Source organism: Bos indicus x Bos taurus, chromosome 1, assembly GCF_003369695.1.
Source record: "Bos indicus x Bos taurus breed Angus x Brahman F1 hybrid chromosome 1, Bos_hybrid_MaternalHap_v2.0, whole genome shotgun sequence".
Taxonomy (NCBI): domain Eukaryota; kingdom Metazoa; phylum Chordata; class Mammalia; order Artiodactyla; family Bovidae; genus Bos; species Bos indicus x Bos taurus.
The window spans coordinates 91,004,270-91,029,368 of NC_040076.1; the positions used below are offsets into that span (position 1 = coordinate 91,004,270).

At 39.1% G+C, this 25,099-nt stretch overlaps 1 protein-coding gene across 3 annotated transcripts in view; it reads right to left on the minus strand.

Annotated features, from left to right (window-relative positions):
* Positions 1-25,099, minus strand: part of NAALADL2 (N-acetylated alpha-linked acidic dipeptidase like 2) — a 1,546,902-nt gene that overhangs the window by 89,652 nt on the left and 1,432,151 nt on the right. For all 3 annotated transcript variants that reach the window (XM_027540660.1, XM_027540668.1, XM_027540650.1), the window contains one exon: positions 6,156-6,249. In XM_027540660.1, coding sequence (XP_027396461.1) covers positions 6,156-6,249 — 94 coding nt within the window. The remainder of the gene's footprint in view (positions 1-6,155; positions 6,250-25,099) is intronic.

The window sequence follows — 25,099 nt, forward strand, 5'->3', positions numbered from 1 at the left end:
TTTTTTAAACTGTAATTGAGAACTTAAGACTAATCACCATTAACTGTCATAGAAATATAAGAAAATATATCAACAATTAAAGCTTGTATCAAGCGATAAAACTATATGTTTCATTTAACATGGTATAGGAACTCTGTTTAGCTAGTGAAATCATCTACCATTGTAGCTAAAATTAAAACAAATATTTACTTAGTTGTTGATAAGTGATGTCCATTATTTATGCATTAGAACATTAAGATACCCTATTTTAAAACTAAGGTTATAACCAAAGTAGTCAAAACAGAATAAGTAAACAAAATTGCCCACAATTTTGCAAACATTTAAATAATCTTTTACTATGATTCAGATAATTCAAATAGTTTTAAATCTTGATGACTAGAAAAATGTATAGCTTAAAGGTGACTATTCATATCCCTTTGATCAAATAGTTACAGCCAGGTCATGGTAAAGGAATAATTTTTGCCTATTTTGGGGGTTACATTTTGTTTTTGCTTTGCTTTGTCTTTTTAGTCTGAGCGTATCTCAAGTCTGGCCACATCTTTCTGAGTGAAAATGACAGGGAGACCCAAGGATTTTCACATCAAAAGAAGCAAAACTCAAAAATAACCAACAACCAAAGAAGAAACAGTCCAATATAACAGCAAGAAGCCAAAATGCTCCTGGCTCATCCAACTGAGAACCTGAGATGTTCAAGGGGGTTTCATCTAGACTTTGTCATGTCTGGCCTGCAGTGGAAGTCACTGTGGAATGACTGCCGTTTCATCTTGTCTTGTTGTTTCCCCTGTACTGACATGCGTTTAGATATAGCTATCAAAGAAAGGATTAGTAACCTGGCCTGTTCTCAGACTGTTTTCTTTAACTGTTTGCCTCAACTGAAACCTGGCTCTCCGCTATTGACAATGCTCCCGTCACATCACTTTTCAGCAGTAGCTCTCTTTTCGCCCAGGCCCTCTATACCACTAGCCATAGGAGAACAGTATGAAGTGTCTTTAAGTCCCTGATCATTCTCTGAAGATTTTACCTCCTAGTTCAATCACTGTTTCTTATAAGAATTACTCCTGTCTTAGCTCTTGACAATATCAATATCCACATAGACATAGTCTGGCCTGTTTTTCCATAGCTCTTTTCCTCTGTTGACCAGCTACCACACTTCCATGGTCCTGCCTCAACCCTGACACTGTCATTACCAATATCTGCACTCTTTTTATGATCAGATTTTCAACAATTCCAATTGCGGGTCTTTTCTGCTTACTTTTTCTAATTATTTGGATTGACAAAAGTCTACTGATCCTCTGTTCTTTGTGCTTGCTCTCATTCCCTTTGTATCCTTACTTTATTCCACACCCAGTTTAGGTACGTCAGTCCATCTATATGAGCACTCCTTTTCAGACACTCTCACTCTCATTTTTCCTAACCTTATCTAGCTCATTTTCCCCCTCCCAGCAAAGCCCTAGCTCTGATTAAATCCAAATCTGCCTGTTCTATGCCTGAATCCCCAGCTGAAGGCTGGAAAAATATACACAATTATGCTGAATTATCTCACTTAAAGACTTCCCTGATGACTCAGATGGTAACGAAACTACCTGCACTGCAGGAGACCTGGGTTCAGTCCCTGGATTGGGAAGATCCCCTGGAGGAGGGCATGGCAACACACTTCAGTATTCGTGCCTGGAGAATCCCCATGGACAGAGAGGAGCCTAGTGGGCTACAGTCCGTGGGCTCACAAAGAGTTGGACGTGACTGAGAGAGTAAGCACAGCACATAGCACATCTTACTTAAAATATTTCTTCTGAATGCTTAATGATGCCCAAAAGACCAATCCCTCTTTCATCTTCCCAAGCAACTATTATATTGTTTATTACAATCAAAGAGGTTGACAAGAGTTCCCACAACCACACTTACTTATCCCATACGATATGCTCTGTGTTCCTTCACATTTTTATGGATGTTTATAACTAAGGCAACATTCTAAATCTTATGCTGCTTCTTCAAGAAAAACATTCCAGCTATTCCTTTCACTTTCTTCAAATATTCAAAAAATTGGATTTTTTCAATTCTCCTTTCATCTTAATCAAATCCTCACTCTCCATCAGATCATTCTCATCAAAATAGAAACATGCTAACTATATGCAGATAATACCACCCTTATGGCAGAAAGTGAGGAAGAACTAAAGCCCTCTTGATGAAAGTGAAAGAGGAGAGTGAAAAAGTTGGCTTAAAGCTCAACATTCAGAAAACGAAGATCATGGCTTCCAGTCCCATCACTTCATGGAAAATAGAGGGGGAAAGAGTGGACACAGTGTCTGACTTTATTTTTCTGGGCTTCAAAATCAGTGCAGATTGTGATTGCAGCCATGAAATTAAAAGATGCTTACTCCTTTCCTTGGAAGGAAAGTTATAACCAACCTAGACAACATATTAAAAAGCAGAGACATTACTTTGCCAACAAAGGTCCATCTAGTCAAGGCTATGGTTTTTCCAGTGGTCATGTATGGATGTGAGAGTTGGACTGTGAAGAATGCTGAGTGCCGAAAAATTGATGCTTTTGAACTGTGGTGTTGGAAAAGACTCTTGAGAGTCCCTTGGACTGCAAGGACATCCAACCAGTCCATCCTAAAGATCAGTCCTGAGTGTTCATTGGAGGGACTGATGTTGAAGCTGAAACTCCAATACTTTGGCCACATGATGAGAAGAGCTGACTCATTTGAAAAGATCCTGATGCTGGGAGGGATTGGGGGCAGGAGGAGAAGGGGATGACAGAGGATGAGATAGTTGGATGGTATCACCGACTTGATGGACATGGGTTTGGGTGGACTCCAGGAGTTGGTGATGGACAGGGAGGCCTGGTGTACTGTGGTTCATGGGGTCGCAAAGAGTTGGAGACCACTGAGCAACTGAACTGAACTGAACAGTCCTCAACTCCAAGCTTTCCATCTAACAGCTGCTGCTGCTGCTAAGTCTCTTCATTCGTGTCCGACTCTGTGCAACCCCATAGACGGCAGCCGACCCTGTCCTTGGGATTCTCCAGGCAAGAACACTGGAGTGGGTTGCCATTTCCTTCTCCAATGCATGAAAGTGAAAAGTGAAAGTGAAGTCACTCAGTCGTGTCCGACTCTTAGTGACCCCATGGACTGCAGCCTACCAGGATCCTCCACCCATGGGATTTTCCAGGCAAGAGTACTGGAGTGGGGTGCCATTGCCTTCTCCACATCTAACAGCACCAGTCCCCAATTTATCACTTCTCATTTTCTTTTGAACCCCTCTAATGAGACAATTTTGTATACTACTCTACTAAAATTGCTTTCATTGAGATCACAGGTGACCTCCAAATTGCTCAATCTAGCTGTCAGTACTTGGTCCTCACATTTCTTAACCTGTAGTAGTATTTGATGGAGTGGATCCCTCCTTCCTCTTTCAAAGCTTTTATTCCCTTTGCTTCAAGATACCACATTCACCTAGTTTGTCTCTTATCCTTTGTCTCCTTCTCAGTATCTTTCTCAGATTCCCCTTCTGTTCCTATTTCTAAATGTAGACATGCCCAGAAATCATAAGCCTTTTCTGTCCCTTGTTGCTGCTGTGCTGTGCTTGGTCCTGTCTGATTCTCTGTGACCCCATGGAGTGTAGCCCACCAGGCTCCTCTGTCCATGGAATTCTTCAGGCAAGAATATTGGAGTTGGGTGCTGTGCCCGCCCCCAGGGGATCTTCCCAACACCAGGCTCCAACTCTTACATCTCCTGCATTGGCAGGTGGATTCTTCATCAGTACCCCACCTAGGAAGCCCTTTCTGCCCTCTATCTGCACTCAACTAGAAATCTCATCTGGGACAACTCTCACATATATATTCCCAGACCAAATCTCTCCATTGTGCCCTGGATACAACCACATTATGCCCCGGATACAACCACATTGTGCCCTGGATACAACCACAGTCAATTGTGCTCTGTAACACTTAATACAAATTTATTCCAAAGTGATTGATATTAGAGAACTATTTGAGCATAAAGCTAATTTAAAAATTGCTTTGACTTATGGCAATTTTGTTCTACTATGTACATATGTTTCTTAGCAGTAGAAATTTTAATTTTGTTTTATTTATTTACCTACAGGCTTGGTTTTATGTTTTGGTTTTCTGATCATATAACCATACCAGGAATACCATGGATAGTCAATAAATATTTGTTAAATGAATGAATAAATGGGTTCAGGAGATCTTGTAAAGTCTGAGGGATATACGCAAACTGTTTTGTACAAGTGCAATTTTTTGAAGAAAGAGACATACTTTCCTGTATTTTCAAAGAGATTCCTAACTACCTGCCCACATACACACAAAGGAAAAAAAAAACAGTAATGATATAATTCTAACAATGACTCATTAGGACTTTTTTCTGACCCTCAGAAGTAAGACTACATTAATTAAAACACTCATATAGAAATAATAATGCTAAAGTATTACTTATAGATTTAAAAAGTACACCCAATTGTTTAAAAAATAATAGAATTTGGAACTCAAAATGACAGTATTGCTACTGCTTTTGGTTTTTCTGGGTTTGCTTAAATTTAAAAATATTTCTTGATATCTTTATTACAAAGGTATTAAACATTTACCATAGATCTGAACTCAGAAAAGTGACCTGTAAATCATTTATAATTCTATTGTACAGTGTTACTATTTCACAGTATACTCCTTCAGGCTCATTTCTATGCATGAGAGTTATTCTTTATAGATGGACAAATCTTCTTGTAATACAAATAAGTCTCCTCCATTTGTTCTCTGCAAGTTTTAAGTATAATATGAAGTACCAACTGAATTTTTTAAAGTTTGAAAATGAGAACTAAAGTAAAAGCAAAACAGTCTACAGAACAAACAAAATAGATGGTTAAAAGAAATCCTTGCAAAGAATGTATTATTCACAGAAGTTTTAAACCATTTATTTATGCTTACACTATTCTTATTTTATAAAATACCATATACTTGGTTACTCAGTCTCTACAAAATATTCTAGAAATAGAAAATTTTAAATGGAGGACAGAGAGACTGCTACAGGTAGTCATACTGACAACAATAAAATGAAGCTTGACAAAATAGAAAAAAATAGAGGCAAGCTTAAATATCCCCAGAGTAGAGTAATATGAGGCCATTTAGTATAGGAGTAAAAGGCCCTAAACAGCGCAATTGCTCCCAAGGTCACAGTTTTACAGCCAATATAATAAAAGTCATAAGAATCACTGAGGGGAAAAAATATTTTATTGTAGTACTCTCTGGATTAAGAATGAATCCAGGTAGTCAAAATTTTCAAAGTATTAAAGCTTTAGATACTAGAACTGTTTGGCTCTTTAGACTGACCCATTTTCCAAGAATTACTGTTTAAGTACTATAGTGAAAATATTTGCTTTTATATTGAGAAATACATGTTTACAAATGATATGGTAGTAAGATGTGTGGCTCAAAGATAAGGAGGGTGCACTTTTAAATTATTTACAACACTGTCCTTTGTATTTGAGGAATAGAGATAAACTAAAAGTTTGGTTGAAAGGTTTATATATAGAAAAAGGGAAAATAAAGGTAATTACTAGGTTGATATTAAAAATTTTAGAAAGAGATTATATACAAACATGAAGCAACTGAAATAGAGACTATGGAAATAATTTCTTGGTTTCCTCCTTGTCAGCCTTAATCTAGAATGAGCCAACACTTGAGTCAAATGGTCCTAGCTCATACCTCACAGAAACCAATCTCAAAGCACAAACTTTCAGCCAATATTGTTTGAACTGACTGACTATTAGGCATGTGGTGGTTTAATTGCTAAGTCGTGTCCAACTCTTTCAATCCCATGAACTGTAGCACACCAGGCTCTTCTGTCCATAAGATTTTCCAGGAAAGGATACTGGAGTTGGTTGCCATGCCCTCCTCCAGGGGATCTTCCCAACTCAGAGATCAAACCCAGGTCTCCTGCACTGCAGGCAGATTCTTTACCAACCTTATTCTTATTGACATGGCAGCCAACATTCTTCTAAGCTCTTCTCAACATTATCCTCTATATGAAGGAAAGTGCCACATTACCATTCCTAGTGAAATAGTTGTTGACTTTATACCTGTTGAAAATTAGTTGAACATTTTCATTTGCTAAAATTACTATAATCCAAAGAAAAATTACCTTTAAGGCTGTTTTGAACTTCTAAAGCTATATCAAGAGCATTAAAGGGCAGAACTGGTTCGTTGGCAATTTGCAAAATCACTTCTCCTGAGAGCTGAAAGAAAAAAAATACTAGAATTTAGTATTAAGGGTTTTTGTTTGTTTTTCATTATTTCATGCAATTTTATACTCTTATCTAGAGTGAAAAAAAAGAGGGCAAATTTATTTTTATAATATTTCTTTTTTTAAAAACCTTAAAAAAATTTTTGTCTTTCTGTAAAGAAAAAAAAAAAAAGTCCTCAGTATATTTTCCATGTCTTAGATTAGTATAAGGAGATAAAATATTTTCTTTCTTTTGGGCTAAAATATTAAGAAATAGTTTCCCTAGTTGAAGGAGTTGTTAAACATAAACTTTAAAACAATTCCTTATAAAACAGTTCAGAATGTCACATGATAAAACCATCAAGAGGAACAACTGCAAATCAATAGCTGGTTATAGGAGCTAGGAAAATTCCAGACAAAATTAATGATCAGTTAATTTCATGTAAGATATAATTTTTAAAATCCTTTAAAATCCACATCAGTTCAGTCACTCAGTTGTGTCCAACTCTTTGCAACCCATGAATCACAGCACGCCGGGCCCTCCCTGTCCATCACCAACTCCCAGAGTTCACTCAAACTCACGTCCATCAAGTCAGTGGTGCCATCCAGCCATCTCATTCTCTGTCATCCCCTTCTCCTTCTGCCCCCAATCCCTCCCAGCATCAGAGTCTTTTCCAATGAGTCAACTCTTCGCATGAGGTGGCCAAAGTACTGGAGTTTCAGCTTCAGCATCATTCTCTCCAAAGAAATCCCAGGGCTGATCTCCTTCAGAATGGACTGGTTGGATCTCCTTGCAGTCCAAGGGACTCTCAAGAGTCTTCTCCAACACCACAGTTCAAAAGCATCAATTCTTCGGCGCTCGGCTTTCTTAGTCCAACTCTCACATCCATACATGACCACTGGAAAAACCATAGCCTTGACTAGGCAGACTTTTGTTGGCAAAGTAATGTCTCTGCTTTTGAATATGCTATCTAGGTTGGTCATAACTTTCCTTCCAAGGAGTAAGCGTCTTTTAGTTTCAGGGCTGTAGTCACCATCTGCAGTGATTTTGGAGCCCCAAAAAATAAAGCCTGACACTGTTTCCACATACTTCATGCTTTGCTATATTCGTAATCAGTTTTCCAAACTTTATCAAAACTAATACCATTTATACGTCTCTGAGATCAATGTTTAAATTAAATTATAAAAATACAAAAATTTAAATGGCATTCTCTAAACTCACACCTGGAATTTTCACACATGAATATGTTTCTCCCACTGCACTCCAAAACTGGGTCTGAAAACCAACATGTGCACTACAGCTGAACTAGCATCTGCTTAATAGACTGAACAAGTCATATGCATTTTTATACATCTCTAAGGAACTTAGGGCTGGGGGCAAATGCCGTTGTTACTCCCCAGCCCCCCAAGTGATATTTAATATTTACCTTGGCTTAACAAATGTCCCTACATCTCTTTTAACCCTGAGCTGGCACATAGGGAAATTTGACTGTGTTGATATTATTAATGTACTATGAGATTTTGTTAATGAATGAAAATGTTGTCTTGTGAAACTACACAGGGGAAATGAACACACTAATTTGAGACCATAAAGAACATATAAAAGAAGCAACTTACAAGGAGAATGTGATGTTAAATATTCAAATCCACACATTTAACAAGGGTCAAATTTCATTTAATATTTAAAAGTTATATTTCCCAGTTGTTTGCACAATTTATATCATAATGAAAGTACAGCTTGAGGAAATGTATTTCTTAGGAACAGGAAAAGAAAACACCTTTGAGATCCCTTTATTTCTTTGAGATATTTTTCTCCCAGTGTAACAACCACTGCTCCCCAAATGCCTCAAGTATTTTGCAGCATTTTATCCTCAGCATATGATCACAAAAATCCTAGGCAACTGCCTACTTTGACTATGCTGTTAGCTATTCAGGAGAAAAAGCATTATATGCAACATGTTGATATGAATCCTGTTTCTAGCCCACTCCACCCCTTCTAAACCATGTATGGAAAACCAGTATTTGGAAATAAATTATTTGTAAAAGGAATGTTTAAAGAAGATTAAGAGGCATTATGGTTTCTTTTTTCCAATTTGCATTGGAAATAGAAACTACAGAACAGACATGTTTTGTTTACATTTTTGGAATCTGGAAACCACGCATTACAAAAGATTAAAATAAAAGAATTGGAAGGCAGGAGAAAGGCAGCTTCTTCTTGTGCTGCTGGAGAAGCTGTTTTGTTTTGGGTCTTTTGAGTCATTTGGCAGCTAGAACAACTAGAATATAAACCAGCCACCTTGCTATGTTTCAAAAAGAAGCTGGTAACAAATCCTGGGACTTCCAAGGCACCTGGCCCACAATGGAATGCTTCAAGTAAATAGGCTTTATTTGCATCTTCAATCACATGAGGGAGATTTGTATATGCTGTGCCATGCAGTGAGAAGAGACAAACCATACTGCATACCCTTTTTGTGGATTCTGGAATTCATTTTTATTGAGGCATGACAAAGTAACTTTCCTTTGCATTTAAATAAGGCTCCTTTCTTTTCAAAGTTCTTTATACACATTTTGTTATCTCATTTAAGTATCTTGCCAGGCCTAGAGGCAGATCAGTTCAGTTCAGTTCAGTTGGTCAATGTATCCACTCTTCGCAACAGTATGGACTGAAGCATGCCAGGCTTCCCAGTCCATCACCAACACATGGAGCTTGCTCAAACTCATGTCCATTGAGTTGGTGATACCATCTAACCATCTCATCCTCTGTCATCCCCTTCTCCTTATGCCTTCAATCTTTCCCAGCATCAGGGTCTTTTCCAATGAGTCAGTTCTTCACATCAGGTGGCCAAAAGTATTGGAGCTTCAGCTTCAGCATCAGGCCTTCCAATGAATATTCAGAACTGATGTCCTTTAGGATTGACTGGTTTGATCTCCTTGCTGTCCAAGGGACTCTCAAGAGTTCTCCAACACCACAGCTCAAAAGCACCAATACTTTGAGGCTGAGCTTTCTTTATGCTGCAACTCTCTAATCCATACATGACTACTGGAAAAACCATAGCTTTGAGTATGTGGACTTTTGTTGGCAAAGTAATGTCTCTGCTTTTTAATATGCTGTCTAGGTTTGTCTTAGCTGTTTTTTCCAAGGATCAAGTGTCTTAATTTCATGGCTGCAGTCATCATCTGCAGTAATTTTGGGGACCAAGAAAATAAAGTCTGTCACCGGTTCCAATTTTTCCCCATCTATTTGCCATGAAGTGATGGGACCGGATGCCATGATCTTGGTTTTTTGAATGTTGAGTTTTAAGTCAGTTTTTTTTTCACTCTTTTCTTTCACTTTCATCAAAAGGCTCTTAAGTTCCTCTTCATTTTCTGCCATAAGTGTCATGTTATCGTCATATCTGAGGTTGTTGATATTTCTCCTGGCAATCTTGATTCCATCTTGTGCTTCATCCAATCTGGCATTTCACATGAAGTACTTTGGATATAAATTAAATAAACAAGGTGACAACATACAGCCTTGACATCCTCCTTTACCAATTTTGCACCAGTCCATGGTTCCATGTCCAATTCTAACCATTGCTTCCCGACCTGCATACAGATTTCTCAAGAGGCAGGTCAGGTGGTCTGGTATTTTTATCTCTTTAAGAATTTTCCACAGTTTGTTGTGATCTACACAGTCAAAGGCTTTAGCATAGTCAATGAAGCAGAAGTAGATTTTTTTCTGGAATTCTCTTGCTTTTTGTATGATCCAGTGAATGTTGGCAATTTGATGTCTGGTTCCTCTGCCTTTTCTAAGTCCAGCTTGCATATCTGGAAGTTCTTGGTACACATATGGTTGAGACTTAGCTTGGGGAATTTTGAGCATTACTTTGGTATCATGTGATATGAGTCCAATTGTGCCATAGTTTGAACCTTCTTTGACATTACTCTTCTTTGGAACTGGAATGAAAACTGACCTTTTCTAGTCCTGTAGCCACTGCTGAGGTTTCCAAATTTGCTGGCATATTGAGTGCAGCACTTTCACAGCATCATCTTTTAGGATTTGAAATAGCTCAACTGGAATTCCATCACTTCCACTAGCTTTGTTCATAGTAATGCTTCCTAAGGTCAACTTGATTCCACACAAGATGTCTGGCTCTAGGTGAATGATCACACCATCATGGTTATCTGGGTGTTTAAGATCTTTTTTTCATAGTTCTTCTGTGTATTCTTGCCACCTCTTCTTTATGTCTTCTGTTTCTGTTAGGTCCATACCATTCCTATCCTTTATTATGCCCATCTTTGTGTGAAAAGTTCCCTTGGTATCTCTAATTTTCTTAAAGAAATCTCTAGTCTTTCCCATTCCATTGTTTTCCTCTATTTCTTTGCAACTGGTCACTTAGGAAGTCTTTCTTATTGCTCCTAGCTATTCTTTGGAATTCTGCATTCAGATAGATATATATTTCCTTTTCTCCTTCACCTTTCACTTCTCTTCTTTCCTTAGCTATTTGTCAGGCCTTCTCAGATAGTGGAGGAATTAATCCTATACTGAAAACAGTGAGTATAAGCCTTACTAAGTTGCAGTTAAGATAGTAACATAGGAGGTTCCTGAACTCCCCTCCTCCCACAGATACATTGAGTCTACAGCTATACATGAAACCATTCCCCATTGAAAAATAAAATCCAGAAATCAGATGAAATGACCCTGGCACGCTGGTGGAACAATAATAAAAAAAACACATGGAAATGAATAAGGCCTGAGACATGCTCTTGCTATAAACTCCACCCCATCACAGTGATATACAATAGGAAATGAACTCAGAAGTCTCAATTTCTCCTTGAAGAGGAAATGTTAAGACCCAACATCTAAAGGCTCAACTTTTAAGACTTCCAACCAAGGGATAAAATATCAAGCCCTGAAGGACAAAAAGCCTCTGTCCACATGGTATACAACACTACAGCCAACAAAGAAACAGTCCCTAATGGACTCAAGAGGACTCACTGCAGTTCCCCACCTCAGGCTCAGTACAGAGGAAAAATGCCCACCATCCAGCCTTTACCTGAAGAGGTCTTATTGAATACTTTAAATGTTGCTGCCTGCAGGTCACATCTCTTATTTAGCCCTAGGGACACAACTCAATCATCAGTGGAGAACAGGAAAGCCAATTGAAAGATATACCCATCTGAATGCAGGATTCCAGAGAATAGCAAGGAGAGATAAGAAAACCTTTTTAAGTGAAAAGTGGAGGTAAATAAAATAAAATAAAAAAACAATAGATTGGGAAAGACTAGAGATCTCTTCAAGAAAATTAGAGATATCAGGGGAACATTTCCTGCAATGATAGACACAATATAGGACAGAAAGAGTTTGGACCTAACAGAAGAGGAAGATACTAAGAAAAGTTGGCAAGAATACACAGAAGAACTATACAAAAAGATCTTAATAACCTGGATAACCACAATGATGTGCTTACTCACCTAGAATCAGACATCCTAGAGTGTGAAGTCAAGTGTGCCTTGGGAAGCATCACTATGAACAAAGCTAGGGGAAGTAACAAAATACCAACTGAGCTATTTCAAATCCTAAAAGATGATGCTGTGAAAGTGCTACACTCAATATGCCAGCAAATTTGGAAAACTCAGCAGTGGCTACAGGACTAGAAAAAGTAAGTTTCCATTACAATCCCAAAGAAGGGTATTGCCAGAGAAGGTTCAAACTACTACACCATTGCAATCATTTCACACTCTAGCAAGGTAATGCTCAACATCCTTCTAGCTAGGCTTCAACAGTACATGAACCTAGAACTTCCAGATATGCAAGCTGGATTTAGAAAAGGCAGAGGAACCAGAGATCAAATTGCCTACATTCATTGGATCATACAAAAAGCAAGAGAATTCCAGAAAAAACATTTACTTCTGCTTCATTGACTATGCTCAAGCCTTTGACTGTATAGATCACAGCAAACTGTGGAAAATTCTTAGAGATGGGAATACCATCACCATACCTGCCTCCTGAGAAATCCATACGCAGGTAAAGAAGCAACAGTTAGAACCAGACATGAAAAACGGGCAGATTCAAAATTGAGAAAGGATTATTTTAAGGGCTCTATATTGTGACCCTGACTATTTAACTTATATGCAGAGTACATCATGCAAAATGTTGGACTGGATGATGCTCAAACTGGAATCAAGATTGCTGGACAAATATCAATAACCACAGATATGCAGATGATGCCACCTTTATGGTAGAAAGTGAAAAGGAAATTAAAGAGTCTCTTGAAGAAGGTAAAAGAGGAGTGTGAAAAAGTTGGCTTAAAATTCAACATTCAGAAAACCAAGGTCATGGCATCTGATCCCATCACTTCATGGCAACTAGTTGGGGAAACAATGGAATCAGTAACAGGCTTTATTTTCTTGGGATCCAAAATCACTGTGGGCTGTGACTACAGTCATGAAATTAAAAGATACTTGCTCCTTGGAAGAAAAGCAATGATAAACGTAGATAGCATATTAAAAAACAGAGTCATTACTTTGCCAACAAAGGTCTGTATAGTTAAAGCTATGGCTTTTCCATTAGTCATGTATGGATGTGAGTGCTGGACAATATAAAAGGCTGAGCACTGAAGAATTGTTACCTTTGACTGTGGTGTTGGAGAAGACTTGAGAGTCCCTTGGAATGCAAAGATATCAAACCTGTCAATCCCAAAGGAAATTAATCCTGAATATTCACTGGAAGGACTAATGCTAAAGCTGAAGCTCCAATACTTTGGCCACCTTATGCAAATAACTGACTCATTGGAAAAGACACTGATACTGGGAAAGATTGAGGATAGGAGGAGAAGGGGACCACAGAGGATGAGATAATTGGATGGCATCACTGACTCAATGGACATGAGTTTGAGCAAAGACTGGAGATGGTGAAGGACAGGGAAGCCTGGAAACCTGCAATCCATGGAGTCACACAGAATTTGACATGACCGAGTAACTGAACAACAACAACAATAGATTCCATCTCAGCATTCTCCTTGTAGCCCTCACAAACTGCTGAGACCTCTCTAGAAGCAGCTTACAGACACACATCTGGTACCATGGCTTTTGCAACTGCCACTCAGGGGACACATCCCTCAGTCATTTGGCTGTTACCAGCTGGACTTACATTTATAGATCTCACAGGACTGAAACAAACAGAGAAACACTTTTTAACAGTGCTCAGCACAGAAGAAGACTGAAATGTCCATCACTTAGTTTTTCCCTGGAAGAGGTTTATTTGCATAATGCAAAATCTTCTGTCTGAGAGTCTGACTTCTAATTAGCCTGCATCTAGGTACTGACTGAGATATTCCACTCTGGGACACTAACAAGTATTAGCATATCCTCAACTACTGAAAGTCACTTAAAAAAAAAAAAAGAAAGAAAGAGGCTTGGACAATCACAAAGGTTTGTGATACAACCAAGAGGTAAAGCTAGGCTAGATGATAAGTTTTATGTCCAACATGAGACCATTCCTTAAGAATACGAGTGGCTGTTTTATCTAATGCACAGAAATCAATAGAGTCAAAGAAAATGAAGAAACAAAAAAAAAAAAAAAAAAAGAAGTTCCAAAATAGAACAAGATAAAACTTTATTTACAGACGTTAAGGAAATGAAGATAAGTGATTTACTTGAGAAGCATTCAAAGTAATATCATAAATTTCCTCACCAAGGTCAGAACAGTACATTAACAAAGTGAGAATTTCAATAAAGAGAGAGAGAAGATATAAGGAAATCCAAATAGTAATCACAGAACTGAATACAATAGCTGAACAGAAAAACTTAGTAGAGGGTTCAGCAGAACACTAGATCAAGAGGAACAAAGAATCAATGAACATGGAGACAGAACAGTGGAATTCATCCAATTAGAGGACCAAAAAGGAAAAAAAAAAATGAAATAGAGTTAAAATAGTTTAAGGACATATGGGATACCACCAAACACATCAATATTTGCATTATATAGGTCCTAGAGAAGAATAAAGTGAGAAAGGCTGATTCAAAGAAATAATGGCTATACCTGAAAGTAACACAATATTATAAATCAACTATACTTCAACTAAACAAACAAACAAAAAAAGAATAGAAATAGAACTAGATCACTTTCAAAAAAAGAAAAGTAAAAAAAAAAAAAAAAAAAAAACAAAAAAGAAAAAAGAAAGAGAAAAGTTCCCTCTCCTGGGAAGGAAACAGACATTCAGATCTACAAATCCTAGGCAGTTCCAAATGAGATGAATCCAAACAGACCTACATGGAAACACATTAAAATTAAATTGTCAGATTTAAAGACAAGGTGTAGGGGGGGTCTCTATCCTACTTTTAACAATGAATATATTGTTCAGATCAAAACTCCATAAGGAAACATTGGACTGAAACTATGCATTGGACAAGATGTACCTAATACACGTTTATAGAACATTCTATCCAACAGCAGTAGAATATACTTTCTTTTCAAGTGCCCATTTTCCAGGACAGATCATATGTTAGGCCACAAAACAAATCTTAATGAATTAGAGAAGACTGAAATCCTATTTAGCAACTTTTTCAGCCACAAAGATATGAAACTAGAATTCAATGACATGGAGAAAACTGAAAAGTTCACAAATATGTCAAGATTTGGGATGGTGAAGCATCTCATTGGCTCAGGCAACTAAGGTCTGTGACATGGGCAACTGTGTGATCCTTGACAGCAAGAGCTGTGTGTGCATGTGTGTGTGAGTTTGGGGATGGGTGGAGGGGTTCCTTAGTAGCTGCAAGGACTATTGGTATCTCAGCAAGAAAAGACCAGGGTGGTCGCGAGAGCTAAAATCTGTGGTGTATATATGCTCAAATGCAGAGCTGGCTGCAGGTGTCTGCATGATGGCAGGGACTATCTACAGGTACACCCACACTGGCAAGGGCCCTGAGCAGTGGCCAGGGGCAACTCTGTGTGATAAGCAGCTACAGGACTCATGTGGTTATAAAGACTAGTTGCAGTCTTGTGCACCATAGTGGGGGTCAGTGACAGAAAATCTAAGTCATAGTATGCATGTTTAAATGATAGGGGCTCCTTAAAAGCATAGATAGTGATACAGATCTGGGTTAGGAGTCAGGACTGGCTTCTAATACAGGAGCAGCAGTGGGGCCCTTGGTTGTCAGCATGTACTCATACGGCTGCAGGGCCAGCCATGGGTGGGTACATGACACTGGAGAAAGATACTGGGAGTTCGAGCCAGTGGTGTGTGAGTTCATGGCTACACATGGGCTAGCTGCTTAAATGAGTGAAGGGGCAGGCCAGTGACAGGAGTTGGGGTCAGGTCCTTTGGGCAGTGCTGTGAAAGGCTAGGGAAGCTGGTCACTCACTCTGTTCTCTATTTTCCTACAAAAAAACTCTCTCCAGCCAGGAAGTTATCTGTTGGCTCTGAGCAGTGCTGGTCTGGTGGACGGAATGATACTGTACAGGCAAAATATGTTATCTGAGTGTGGTTATTCTCAGGTTATTTTGCTCTGCTATGTGCTAAAGCTTCTTAAAGACTCCTGAGGTTTCCCAGAGCTATTTTCATTCTTGCATTAAATTGTCTAATTGTTGTCTTTGTGGGAAGATGGAGGTTGGTATCTCCTACCCTGCCATCTTCTTGACAGCATTCCCCTGAACTCCCTGACAGTGCATTATAAATAAGTTCACAGGCACACCATCTGCCTCAAGATCCCTGTGTCCTTCTTTCTTCACTCCAGATCGTCCTACATCTGACCAGAGATTAAAAGAAGAATACATTAGACTGAAAAGAAAATTATGGAAGTAAAAGTGTTCAAACAAATAAAAAGATTGTACTAAGAAATGAGTTAATGAACACCATGTTGCAAAAGTTTTCCTGTCTTATGAAATACTATTGACATTTCTATAGTTAGTGGTTTCATTGATGTTAGGCAAGACCAGGTGGTTTAAAGAAAATAATTACTCATAGAGCCTTCTCTTAGATTGTGTTGTTGTGTTAATTGCTCAGTCATGTCTGACTCTTTGAGACCCCATAGACTGTAACCCACCAGGCTCCTCTGTCCATGGGATTCTCCAGGAAGAATACTGGAGTGGGTTGCCATTTCCTTCTCCATCTCTTAGATTATAAAGGTAATAATGGAAAATAACAGTTATCCTGATAAAAATTTCTCCTTCAGCTTGAAATATTTTCGGTTGTATTTTAAGGTCCAAAACAGTGTTTTTAAAACTTAATAAAGGAAAATATATGTATACACACACCTTCTTTTTTCTTAAACTTTGTAAATAACAAACAGTTGCCTTATTGGAAGGTATGTTTATAGTTTCTGACTTTGTCACAAATCTTTCCATTACTCATCAGTCTAGAGAGACAGAAAAAGATATTTACTTACTAAACTCTAAATATATAGACTTGGAGAAGGAAATGGTAACCCACTCCAGTATTCTTGCCTGGAGAATCCCATGGACGTAGAAGCCTGGTAGGCTACAGTCCACAGGGTCGCAAAGAGTCGGACACGACTGAGCGACTTCACTTTCACTTTCAAATATATAGACTAGGGTCACTCTCCCCCTAACCCTACTCACATATTGTATCTCATAGACCAGTATGATAACTGTATTGACAATGAATATTTTAAATGAATTTACTACTTAGTACATGAATAATGCAATTAGACATTGCATTCACTAAAGGTTCACTAAAAGGTTCACTAAAATAATTACCATAGAATACCATGGTTTCATACTGTAATTTCTTTTTAGTTACAAGCTGAGACACTCAGTAATGTGTGGTTTGTTCCATGTATATAATTTTAAATTAAAGTAACCATTGTTTATACTTCATCCCTAAATCATTAGTTAAACTATCATTGTGAGATTGGCTTTATGTCTTCAATCAGACTTAAAATGCAGTATCACCACACTCTGAAAGGGAATGCTGTGAGATACTACTAACAACTGTTTTATAGGTTAGTGTGAGAAAGAAATTGAGAGAGACTGGGTTATTACGGCATGGTGTGACATAGTATGACAAACAGTAGATGAAGCATGAACCATCCCACTACTAGTTATTGATCCTTGATTGTATAATCATTTCTGTGTTATGAAGGAGGAAAGAGGAATGTAAGACAGTTTCTCCCCTTAAGACTTACTTTACTGTTAGAGACAAGTCTTACCACTTTTACAAAATGTGAAAAAAGAAATGAACAATATAAAAATTATCACACATGAATCTCTTTTCCCCTAGAAAACACCATTTTCTACTCTTTTTAAAATTTATTTTTTCATTAAAGGATAATTGCAATAGAGACTTTTGTTGTTTTCTGTCAAACCTCAACATGAATCAGCCATAGGTATACATATAGCCCCTCTCTTTTGAACCTATACCACCCTGAATGTGCCTGATCTTGTCTACTCCACTTTTAAGACACCATGGGCTTATCCCCTATGTATATTTGTGGGGTTCAAGCATCTTGAGTGTAAAACGGGAAAGATATTCCAGACAAGGGGAATAAAATGGGCAAAAACCCCTGGTGTAGAAAGAAGCATAGACTTTTTAGAGAAGCATGAAACAACCAGCATGAATGAAGTGGAGTTGTTGGTTAGTGGGAAGGAAGTTTGTATGTGGGATGGAATGGAGAGTTTGAAAACCCTAAAACTCAACCAAGGCACATGGTCACGATTCAGTGATCTGAAGGGAATCCTTCCCCCTTCCCTTCTCTTTCAAAGCACAGGCATCATCTGATCAATTATGGCCTGCTGACAGTCTTCATAGAGCAATTTTGTGCTGCATGGTGCCCTTCAGGCTGCTACGTTCAACTGAAGTGGCATGACTTATTTATATCCCTTTCTAATATAATGGAAAGTCCCCCTGTTTAGCAATGAATGTCCTGTGGAAAAAAAAAACTTCAGGGCAGATGGCCATAGGCAAGGGGACTCAGAGGATCTCCCTGGAGATAAGCAGAACTTCCAGTCCCCAGAACTCCTTGCTAGGGCTGGGGTGCCAACAGGGGAGAGGAAGCAAAGACATACTCTTGATATACCCAGCAAGTTTAACCAACAAAAGGAGAAATTAAATGGTATTGTTAGGTTAACATTTATGTTTAGGAATAAGATGGCAAGAGTGATGTCAACATTTTTGGAATCATTCAACAGAAATGGATGGGAATGGGTGAGTTTAATACAGATGACCATTATATCAACCACTGTGGGCAAGAAACCCTTAGAAAGAATGGATTAGTCCTCATAGTCAACAAAGGAGTCCGAAATGCAGTACCTGGGTGCAATCTCAAAAATGACGAAATGATCTCTGTTCAATTCCAAGGCAAACCATTCAACATCACAGTAATTCAAGTCCATGCCACAATCACTAATGCTGAAAGAACTGAAGTTAATGATTCTACAAAGACCTAGAGACCTTCTGGAACTAACAGCAAAAAAAGATGTGCTTTTCAACATAGGGGACTGGAATGCAAAAGTAGGAAGTCAAGAGATATCTGAAGTAATAACCAAGTTTGGCATTGGAGTATAAAATGAAGCAGGGCACAGGCTAACACTTTTGCCAAGCTAATGCACTGGTAATAGCAAATGCCCTCTTCCAACAAAACAAGTGATGACTCTATACATGGTTGTCACCAGAGGGTCAATAACAGTATCGGTTCGGTTCAGTTGCTCAGTAGTGTCCGATTATTTGTGACCCCATTAATCACAGCATGCCAGGCCTCCCTGTCCATCACCAACTCCCAGAGTTGACCCAAGCTCATGTGCATCAATGTGGTGATGACATCCAACCATCTCATCCTCTGTCGTCCCCTTCTCCTCCTGCCCCTAGTCCTTCCCAGCATCAGGGTCTTTTCCAAAGAGTCAACACTTCGCATGAGGTGACCAAAGTACTGGAGTTTCAGCTTCAGCATCAGTTCTTCCAATGAACACCCAGGACTGATCTCCTTTAGGATGGACTGGTTGGATCTCCTTGCAGTCCAAGGGACTCTCAAGAGTCTTCAACACTACAGTTCAAAAGCATCAATTCTTCAGCGTTCAGCTTTCTTCACAGTCCAACTCTCACATCTACACATGACCACTGGAAAAACCACAGCCTTGACTAGATGGACCTTTGTTGGCAAAGTAATGTCTTGCTTTTCAATATGCTATTCAGTTTGGTCATAACTTTCCTTCCAAGGAGTAAGCGTCTTTTAATTTCATGGCTGCAGTCACCATCTGCAGTGATTTTGGAGCCCAAAAAATAAAGTCTGACACTGTTTCCACTGTTTCCCCATCTATTTCCCATGAAGTGATGGGACCGCATGCCATGATCTTTGTTTTCTGAATGTTGAGCTTTAAGCCAACTTTTTCACTCTCCTCTTTCACTTTAATCAAGAGGCTTTTTAATTCCTCTTCATTTTCTGCCATAAGGGTGGTGTCATCTGCATATCTGAGGTTATTGATATTTCTCCCGGCAATCTTGATTCCAGCTTGTACTTCTTCCAGCCCAGTGTTTCTCATGATGTACTCTGCATATAAGTTAAATAAGCAGGGTGACAATATACAGCCTCAATGTACTCCTTTTCCTATTTGGAACCAGTCTGTTGTTCCATGTCCAGTTCTAACTGTTGCTTCCTGACCTGCATATAGGTTTCTCAAGAGGCAGATCAGGTGGTCTGGTATTCCCATCTCTTGAAAAAATTTACCCAATTTATTGTGATCCACACAGTCAAAGGCTTTGGCATAGTCAATAAAGCAGAAATAGATGTTTTTCTGGAACTCTCTTGCTTTTTCCATGATCCCGCAGATGTTGGCAATTTGATCTCTGGTTCCTCTGCCTTTTCTAAAACCAGCTTGAACATAAGGAAGTTCATGGTTCATGTATTGCTGAAGCCTAGCTTGGAGAATTTTGAGCATTACTTTACTAGTGTGTGAGATGAGTAGAATTGTGTGTTAGTTTGAGCATTCTTTGGGATTGCCTTTCTTTGGGATTGGAATGAAAACTGACCTTTTCCAGTCCTGTGGCCACTGTTGAGTTTTCCAAATTTGCTGGCATATTGAGTGCAACAATTTTACAGCAACATCTTTCAGGATTTGAAATAGCTCAACTGGAATTCCATCACCTCCACTAGCTTTGTTCGTAGTGATGCTTTCTAAGGCCCACTGGACTTCACGTTCCAGGATGTCTGGCTCTAGATGAATGTGAGTGATCACACCATCGTGATTATCTGGGTCATGAAGATCTTTTTTGAATAGTTCTTCTGTGTATTCTTGCCACCTCTTCTTAATATTTTCTACTTCTGTTAGGTCCCTACCATTTCTGTCCTAAAGATCGAGCCCATCTTTGCATGAAATGTTCCCTTGGTATCTCTAATTTTCTTGAAGAGATCTTTAGTCTTTCCCAGTTTGTTGTTTTCCTCTATTTCTTATCAGATTGATTATATTCTTTGTAGCCAAAGATGGAGACACTCTCTACAATCAGCAAAAACAAGACTGGGAGCTCACTGTGGCTCAGATCATGAACTCCTTATTGCAAATTCAGCCTTAAATTGAACAAAGCAGGGAAAACCACTAGGACATTCGGGTGTAACCTAAATCAAATCCATTAGGATTATACAGTGGAGGTGACAAATAGATTCAAGGGACTAGATCTCGTAGACAGAGTGTCTGAAGAACTATGGACAGAGGTTCCTACCATTGTACAGAAGGTGGTGACTAAAAGCATTCCCAAGAAAAAGTAGTGCAAGAGACAAAGTGATTATCTAAGGAGGCCTTACAAATTGCTGAGAAAAGAAGCAAAAGGCAAAGGAGAAAAGGATAGTTATGCTCAACCCAACAGTTCCAGAGAATAGGAGAGATAAGAAAGCCTTCCTAAGTGAACAGTGCAAATAATTAGAGGGAAACAATAGAATGGGAAAGACTAAAGATCTCTGTAAGAAAATTGGAGATACCAAGGGAAAATTTCATGCAAAGATGGGCACAATAAAGGATGGAAACGGTATGGACCTGAAGCAGAAGATATTGAGAAGAAGTGACAAGAATACATGGAAGGACTCTACAAAAACTGTAGCTGGATGACCACAATGCTGTGAACACTCACCTAGAGTCAGACGTCCTGGAGTGTGAAATCAAGTGCGCCTTAGCAACATCACTACCAACTAAGCTAGTGGAGGTGATGGAATTCCAGCTGAGCTATTTCAAATCCTAAAAGATGATGCTGTTAAAGTGCTGTACTCAATACACCAGCAAATTTGAAAAATTTAGCAGTGGCCACAGGGCTAGAAAGGTCAGTTTCCATTGCAATTGCAAAGAAGGGCTATGCCAAAGAATGCTCAAACTACTGTACAATTATACTCATTTCACTTGCTAGCAAGGTAATGCTCAAAATCCTTCCAGGTAGGCTTCAACAGTATGTGAACTGAGAACTTCCAGATATTCTAGCTGGATTTATAAAAGGCAGAGGAACCAGAGATTAAATTGCCAACATCCGTTGGATCATAGAAGAAACAAGGGAATTCCAGAAAAATATCTATTTCTGCTTCAATGATTATGCTAAAGCCTTTGACTGTGTGAATCACAACAAACTGTGGAAGATTCTTAAAGAGATAGGAATACCAGACCACCTCACCCTCCTCTGGAGAAACCTGTATTCGAGTCAAAAAGCAACAGCTAGAACCAGACATGGAACAACAGGCTAGTTCCAAATTGTGAAAGGAGTACGTCAAGGCTGTATTGTCACCCTGCTTATTTAACTTATATACAAGATTACATTATGGTAAATGCCAGGCTGGATGATGCTGAAGCTGGAATCAAGATTGCTGGAGAAAATATAAATAACCTCATATACGTAGATGATACCATTTTAAGGCAGAAAGTGGAAAGTAACTAAAGAACCTCTTGATGAAAGTGAAAGAGGAGAGTGAAAAATTGGCTTAAAACTCAACATTCATAAAACTAAGATCATAGCATCCTGTCCTATCATTTCATGACCAATCAGTTCAGTTCAGTTCAGTCACTCAGTCGTGTCCGACTCTTTGAGACCCCAGGAATTGCAGCACGCCAGGCTTCCCTGTCCATCACCATCTCCCAGAGTTCACTCAAACTCACATCCATCGAGTCGGTGATGCCATCCAGCCATCTCATCCTCTGTCATCCCCTCCTCCTCCTGCCCCCAATCCCTCCCAGCATCAGAGTCTTTTCCAATGAGTCAACTCTTTGCATGAGGTAGCCAAAGTAGATGGGGACAAAATGGAAACAGTGACAGACTTTATTTTCTTTAGCTCCAACATCACTATGGACAGTGACTACAGCCATGAAATTAAACGATGCTTGCTCCTTAGAAGAAAAGCTATGGCAAATCTAGACAGCATATTAAAAAACAAAGACATCACTTGGCCAACAAAGTTCTATATAGTTAAAGCTGAGGTTTTCCCAGTAGTCATGTACAGATGTGAGAGTTGGACCATAAAGAATGTTGAGCACCACAGAATTGATGCTTTTGAACTATGGTACTGAAGAAGACTCTTGTGAGTCCCTTTTACTATAAGGCGATCAAACCATTCAATCTTAAAGGAAATCAACCCTTAATGTTCATTGGAAGGGCTGAATCTGAAACTCCCATACTTTGCCCACCTGATGGGCAAAGAGCTCTAAAGAGCTGACTCATTAGAAAAGACCCTGATGCTGGGAAAGATTGAAGGCAGGAGAAGAAGGGGACAACAGAAGATGAGATACTTGTATGGTATCACTGATTCAATGGACATGAGTTTAAGCAAACTCCAGGAGATAGTGAAGGATCAGATCAGATCAGATCAGTCGCTTAGTCGTGTCCAACTCTTTGCGACCCCATGAACTGCAGCACGCCAGGCCTCCCTGTCCATTACTAACTCCCGGAGTTCACTCAGACTCATGTCCATCGAGTCAGTGATGCCATCCAGCCATCTCATCCTCTATCGTCCCCTTCTCCTCTTGCCCCCAATCCCTCCCACCATCAGAGTCTTTTCCAATGAATCAACTCTTCGCATGAGGTGGCCAAAGTACTGGAGTTTCAGCTTTAGCATAATTTCTTCCAAAGAACACCCAGGGCTGATCTCCTTTAGAATGGACTGGTTGGATCTCCTTGCAGTCCAAGGGACTCTCAAGAGTCATTTTGCAAAAAAGCAAAATGGCTGTCTGGGGAGGCCTTACAAATAGCTGTGAAAAGAAGAGAAGCAAAAAGCAAAGGAGAAAAGGAAAGATATAAACATCTGAATGCAGAGTTCCAAAGAATAGCAAGAAGAGATAAGAAAGCCTTCAGCAATCAATGCAAAGAAATAGAGGAAAACAACAGAATGGGAAAGACCAGAGATCTCTTCAAGAAAATCAGAGATACCAAAGGAACATTTCATGCAAAGATGGGCTCGATAAAGGACAGAAATGGTATGGACCTAACAGAAGCAGAAGATATTAAGAAGAGATGGCAAGAATACACAGAAGAACTGTACAAAAATAGTGAAGGATAGGGAAGCCTGGTGTGCTGCCATCTATGGATTTTCAGAGTCTGACATTACTGTGCAACTGAACAACAAAATTGAGGGGTGCATCGAAAAGGATAAAAGCTGATCTCTAAACCCCATCCCAGATGTACCCAGGATAGTTCACAGATATGCTACAAAAATAACCAGTGACTTTTCCAACTCTTGCACATGCACCCTAGGTACACAGTGGATACAAACTAACCACAGGGGCTTCTCCAAGTAACCTTGGGCAGCTAGGAGCCCATTAAGGGTTTATGAATATTTTATATATATATATATATATATATATATATATCTGACTATAACAGACTGAATTATGGGAAGACATAAACAAAGGGCCTGCTGTTATATAACTCGCAATGTCAATCGGCCTTGAGCGTATGCCCTCTTGCATTCTCTTTCATTGACTGATGGTGGATTATGCACAGGGCATAACCAAAAGGAGGGGATGGAAAGTATAAAGAGAGGGAAACCAAGAAGGAATGTGATGACTTCTTTGGGGTTGGCATGATCCCTTGTCTTGGGAGTGTCTGTCTTATAAAACATCTGTCTGCTTGACTGAACTGAGCTATAACTTGTTGGTTGTTTTAAACAGACATTAGTCCATCGTTCCAAATTTGTGTTGTGATAAGAAAAGAACAGACATCCTGGAATGTGAAGTCAAGTGGGCCTTAGAAAGCATCACTACGAACAAATCTAGTGGAGGTGATGGAATTCCAGTTGAGCTATTTCAAATCCTGAAAGATGATGCTGTGAAAGTGCTGCACTCAATATGACAGCAAATTTGGAAAACTCAGCAGTGGCCACAGGACTGGAAAAGGTCAGTTTTCATTCCAATCCCAAAGAAAAGCAATGCCACAAAATGTTCAAACTACTGCACAATTGCACTCATCTCACATGCTAGTAAAGTAATGCTCAAAATTCTCCAAGCTAGGCTTCAGCAATATGTGAACCGTGAATTCCACATGTTCAAGCTGCTTTTAGAAAAGGCAGAGGAACCAGAGATCAAATTGCCAATGTCAGCTGGATCATTGAAAAAGCAAGAGAGTTCCAGAAAAACCTCTATTTCTGCTTTATTGACTATGCCAAAGCCTTTGACTGTGTGGATCACAATCAACTGTGGAAAATTCTGAAAGAGATGGGAATACCAGACCACCTGACCTGCCTCTTGAGAAACCTATATACAGGTCAGGAAGCAACAGTTAGAACTGGACATGGAACAACAGACTGGTTCCAAATAGGAAAAGGAGTACATCAAGGCTGTATATTGTCACCCTGCTTATTTAACTTATATGCAGAGTACATCATGAGAAATGCTGGGCTGGAAGAAGCACAAGCTGGAATCAAGATTGCCAGGAGAAATATCAATAACCTCAGATATGCAGATGACA